This window comes from Panicum virgatum, chromosome 8K, assembly GCF_016808335.1.
Source record: "Panicum virgatum strain AP13 chromosome 8K, P.virgatum_v5, whole genome shotgun sequence".
Taxonomy (NCBI): Eukaryota; Viridiplantae; Streptophyta; class Magnoliopsida; order Poales; family Poaceae; genus Panicum; species Panicum virgatum.
In genome coordinates this window covers 2,945,445-2,951,040 of record NC_053143.1, presented here as the reverse complement: position 1 = coordinate 2,951,040, position 5,596 = coordinate 2,945,445, and the positions used below count along the sequence as shown (strand labels likewise).

The following is a 5,596-nucleotide window of genomic DNA, read 5'->3' as shown; positions in this document are numbered from 1 at the left end:
TTTCTATATTCCCTATTAGGATATTAACTATCACAAATTATTACACTGCAATTTCACTGGAATCACCTCATAATTCTATAATTAAGTCAAACTAACAATTACCAGTTTTCCCAATGATAAATTATCATTAGTTAACTTATTTGAATTATCCCTATGCAGGTAATAAGATTTTTTTAAATGTGAATCCTATAATTGTCACTGATCTCACAATTAAAAGAACAAGGACGGAAGGAAGACATTTTAACTTTTTAAGTGAAAACAATACTCTGTTCAGCATTCATAACAATAGGAATAAAGGGTTAGCATCGTAAGCTACATCAATTACGGTGTTAGTATGATTTAGAAAGCTAAGTGCCACATATCAGGAGCAGGAAGCAAAATGAGAAACAACACATCAACATGCTTTATCGCTGACAGATTAAGAGTCACACGTGGATCAAATAGGAATGCTAAAGATACCTGGGGAGTAAATAACAAAAATATCAGTATCTTACCTTTGGAACAGTCCCGTTAACAATATCCACAAGATGTCGAGTTGATATCATCTAAAAAATCAACCACAACGGCAGCCACCCATAATGATAATAAAATGCATGAATCGGGTGCTGTGTTTCATGTCAAGAGATGGTTTGGAGACCAAGAAGAATCAGGTGATTATAAAAAATATGATAACAAATGGGCAGCTATTTAATTCCCGAAGGATAGATTTGACATCGACATTGTATGTACTCCAATTTTAGTTGTTGTTTAGCTCAAATTCTGTCCATTTTAGTAAACCTGGCTTCTAACATAATCTTGAGTCGGTGATGTTTGCGCAGGGACTAATGTTACCTTTCTTACCTAGGAAAATTTTCTGTTTTTTTTCCTCATGTTCGGTGCCGCACATGCACTCGACTAGTAGTTTGAAAAAAGACAAGGCATGCAACTAGAAAACCTTCTGAACATATGTTAGGCACAACTGCGCAAGCCTTTCAACTGAACCGGAACTTACGTCATGGATTCAAATCATACAGCCTGTTAATGCGAAATTGGAGCATGGTTGCCAGTGACCCATCACTTGAATGTGTTTCAAGTGAATACATGGATAATTTACATCTGCCTACATCCTAAATGGAACATAAAGCAACAAAGGTTGTCATCTTGACCAATATTACGAATTACAATGCTTCAGTAAACACCCAGGCGAGATGACTAGATGAGCACAGGAGCTTCAGGTCCTCGTGCAAACATATGTTACTGGGACCCATTCTTCTTCATCCTCAGGAAGCTAACTAATGTGATTCTGGAGGGGGCGCCCGTGCCCTGCCTCTTCTTGATGGTGGTGGTCTTCCACGGCTTCCCATCTCTTACACTAGTCATGGTTGTTGAGGTTACATTGTAGAACTGCATACAGGCAAGCCATGATCAAGAATTACAACAATTAAAGCGAGAAACTAAATTCTCCCAGAGGAAACTGTTGGACTATATTTGCCTTTGGGAACATATTCACCTCACAAACACCATGCAGAAGCAACCTCTGAAATGGGTCCTGGACATTCAGCACAAGCACATCTTTATCACTAGTATCTTCGATGAAGGTCCTAACTCGTTCCTGCAAACATAAAAAAGCAGAAGCGGCAATGTAAGCAACTTGAAAAGCTGAACCAAATCTGCTTGAAGAAAATTTGGTCGTAATAGCATAGTAAACTAAAGGAAATCATAATTCTACGTGAAAACAACTCTGCTTTGGATTCCGATGAACTGATAAGAATTTTAGTTATCTAGGAGTCTAGGGCTCTAACCAACCTTTGAAGCCTTTAAACGTATTCTTTTCAAACAAATCCCAAAGAACAATAGAAATGGTTACAAAAGTAACAAGTTTGCTTTTACAAGCAAGGTGCTAAACTGATATTTGTTGATATTGGAAACTCAACAATTATTAAACAGCTATTCAATAAATTTTTATATGCTTCACTTAATCTTTTGAGTTGTGAAAATATAAATAGCAAACCAGTTAGATGTGGTGTGGATATGGTGAATTATCTACACAAACTATAGTAGACACAGACATACAACTACATAATCAACAACTGATAGATGTCTTCTTTGCGAGAAAAACTAACTAGTCTCTGAAGCGATTATAATTGTTTCAATAACAAACTCGAAACATGATTGCTTTTTTGAGCTGGAAAAAATATAGAATTAGTTTGGGGAAAAGTCATAGTTAAACTGGAGAAGATAAGACAGTACTTCATATATATCAAGCAGATCGGGAAGAAAATTTTTCTTTATAGCTTCTCTTGTTTGGCGATCTATACGACGCCAAGCATTCAGCGCGACCAATTCATCTTCATCCACGTGAGCCCTCTGTTTTTCTGATGAATTTTTCATGCGTTGCATCAATCTTGCCTACAAATAAGAAAAAGTTGGAAGTATAACCGATACATAATCGAATGAATATCATGATAGTGTGATACATAAATCTTATTTGTCTTTGTACATTTCACTAAATCATATTGTGAGCCAATCTTGGCCATCATGTGAATAGCAAGACAGGCAATAATGTGCTAACTACCTCAGCATCCATGTCAATGCTCCTGAAGGCATCCCATTCACCAACACTTGTCCTGCAGAATGCTGACAAGGGCAGTTCCTCACCTACATAATCATTATAATAACATAGAAATGAGCTTTTCCATTGTATACACTGGGGAAAAAATCATGCTTGTGATGCCCTTGGTGAATGGAAGAGCAAGTTCACATAAGCATTCGGATGAGAGAATGTGATTCACGTACAGTTTTTCAGTGCTACAGTGCTTCTGAACATATAAAATGGGCATGTTAAAGGGGGGAAAATCCTCCCTTCATGTTTCCGTCAACACAGACTGGAGCTTTTCAAGCAGCACTTGGAGCTTACCCCATGGTGGAGGAGCGAAGAGGCCTTTGATTTCTTCAACATGAAGGCGTGGGACAAGTTCAATCAGCAAGCGGTCGTTCAACCATCTCCGTGATCTCCTGTTACTGACCTGTGTAAAATTGTATTAATATGTGACCCATCAACCTGCAGACCCCTAATACACCACATAGCATGTTCCCTACATCCACGCATGCCAGGTTAGAAGAAAAAAAAATAACCTCGCTGTTTCAGCACACTCATCTTTCTTTCACATCACATTCGTGCACAACAATTTGACTGAATCATCCACGCAACAGCAATCAGGAAGAGCTTTCTCACCTTGGTGGCCATATCCTCGAGGGCTTCAATCTTCCTCTCAATCATCTGTGAGCGCGACCCAACGCCGTCGCCTGCGTCCATTCCACCAAAAATTCAGGAAAAAAATGCCACATTTGGCCGATTTGGGGGCAAAATCAGCATCGCTGTCTTTGAGGACTTTTCCCTTAATAAATAAAGGGATTACCTTTAGCGGAATCGAAGAGGGAGGAGTAGAACTCCTCCTCCCTCCGCAGCAGATCCGCGCTCGCCATGGCTGAACCCCTAGCACGACCCCGGTCTCGAGCTGCTGCACCTCTCGATGCGGTCGCCGGCGGTGCCAAGCGAGAGAGAAGAGGCGGGGCAGGGCAGGTAGCGGTAAGGTCGGATTGGGCGTCGGGGGACGGAGGATTGGCTGACGGCGAGTGGATGAGTGGGCGGCGGCGGCGGCGGCGGATGCGATTGTGGTGGGGGTGGGATTGGGGGATTTGAGTCCGGGAGAGAGAGATTGTGTTGGTGGTTCGTCTTCCACGAGGGGAGGGAGAAAGGCAGGTTGGGCTGTTCGGGAAACGTTACCAGCACGTACCTATTTCGATGAAAGTGGGGCCATCCTTTTAGAGGGCCCATTTGTAAGAGAGACATACTTCTCTTTATTTCCGTTCTTTCCTTAGGCAGGTTTCTTGTGTTTTGGTCTCCTCCGTAGATTGGCGGCCACGGAAGAGAGAGGATATGCGGAAGCGGAACCGCGGATGCCAAAACTCGGGAGTTGGTCTAAAAAAAAAAAAACTTGGGAGTTGGGACCAGATCTCACGTGGCAGTCACATGCATGCAAGGTCAACTAATGCTATGCTCTCCATTCTTCATTTCGTTTCTCTTGGGCTAACGTGCATAGTTAGCTTAGATACATCTCTTGGGCTCCCGAGTCTTCCTATATGTTCGTTTTCGTGTATAAAACAAAATATTAGTACTGCCGTTACAAACTATAGGTGGTTTGATTTTTTAACCTCAAGTTTGACCATCTGACTTATTTAAAAAATTTAAGTGATAATTTGTGCAGATTTTTCAAAAAGATGAGTAGTCAAATTTGGAATCAAAAAGTCAAACAATCTATAATTTAGAATGGAAAGAGTAGAATAAAAACCAGCACCTCATCGTCTATAAATCGCCACAAGCTGCATTATGTTCTATCTAGATCTTTTTGCAGTTACAATTGATAAGGTAGCCACACCATCAACTTCCATCCCTTGCTAGCCTTCTATTGCAGTGCACATAACTGGAAGAGAGGAGGTGCGAGGGTGTGAGTTCTTTCTTTTCTTACACTAGTTAATATCGATTTTCGCGAGAGGTGGTAGATGTCAATAACGAAGTAATCTTGTAATGGTAATATTCTTAAGTTTGATCTTTTAATGATATTTTTTCTAAAGTAGTAATGTTTGATCTTTTAATGATACAAATTCAATTTTCTCTTTTATTGGGTTTATGTATATCTCTCGGGCTTCTAATTCCATCTCTTCCTATGGCCTATTATATGCTCATTTCCATGTATAATATCTTGCATAATCAAAACTAGGTGAGCTACTCCATGTAAACCTATACCTTGGCTCTTAGAATCGCCACAAGCGGCATACAACTCTATACCAATTTTTGCATTTACCGTTGATAAAGATACCACACCATCAACTCCTACCAAATATGCTGAGGGGCGCTCGCCCTGGGCCCCCGAAAATATAGGGCCCCCAGGCCCCAGATCGACATGTATGCAGTAGTATGCAGCACTGCACATACGCCGTGAACGAAGGAAACAACGCTGGCCCCAACCTCCCAACTCCCAAGCGAAACGCCGCAACGCACTACTGAACCGTCTCTCCTTTTTCGATGGCCTACGCCGCTACGCGAGAGGTGCGAGACCGCTCGTGAACTGTCGGACTGGGCCTCGCTGCAATGCTGCATGCTGCCAGAGCGCATCCATCACGGTGTTTCAGTCTCCCCGTCGCCGATTCAAGCAGAGAACTGACCAATACCAGCCAGGGGCCGGATGAACCAGGCAGCTAGCAAAGCAAGCCAGCAATCATGGCAATAACCGGAGAAGAGAAGGTAGCATTTCCGATTTGACAGTCACAGGATCTCAGGATCTTAACGAATAGATGTTTCATCTTTGATTTATTAATGATATTCAGAAGAATATTGTGTGTTCATTCAAGTAGATAGATAATAGTAATTGGTTTATTTATTAGACATCTGTGATGGATAGATGATATTTGGATTTGAGAGTCTTTCCTAGTAAGCAATAATATTTCTGCAAATTGATCTAACATTACAGCTTTGTGCTAGGCTGCTAGCTAGCTTCCAATTACTCACAATTTTATTAAGTTTTCAGCGTCATAGTCATCAACAACTTCGCATCTA

At 41.2% G+C, this 5,596-nt stretch overlaps 1 protein-coding gene across 1 annotated transcript; it reads right to left on the bottom strand.

Moving 5' to 3' along the window:
* Positions 1 to 951: 951 nt before the first annotated feature.
* Positions 952 to 3,750, bottom strand: LOC120643543. The gene is made up of 7 exons (XM_039919932.1): positions 3,399 to 3,750; positions 3,215 to 3,285; positions 2,897 to 3,005; positions 2,555 to 2,637; positions 2,230 to 2,388; positions 1,490 to 1,591; positions 952 to 1,383 (listed from the first exon to the last, which is right to left on the bottom strand). Exons 1-7 carry the CDS (start codon positions 3,463 to 3,465, stop codon positions 1,234 to 1,236), a joined length of 741 nt encoding a protein of 246 aa, XP_039775866.1. The 5' UTR covers positions 3,466 to 3,750; the 3' UTR covers positions 952 to 1,233.
* Positions 3,751 to 5,596: the final 1,846 nt, after the last annotated feature.

Coding starts and splice junctions, on each gene's coding strand:
- LOC120643543 (XM_039919932.1), bottom strand. CDS start 3,465: ATGGCGAGCGCGGATCTGCTGCGGAGGGAGGAGGAGTTCTACTCCTCC. Junction 3,006..3,214: donor TCGAGGATATGGCCACCAAG/GTGAGAAAGCTC, acceptor AATTTTACACAG/GTCAGTAACAGGAGATCACG. Junction 1,592..2,229: donor ATCTGCTTGATATATATGAA/GTACTGTCTTAT, acceptor TTATGTTTGCAG/GAACGAGTTAGGACCTTCAT.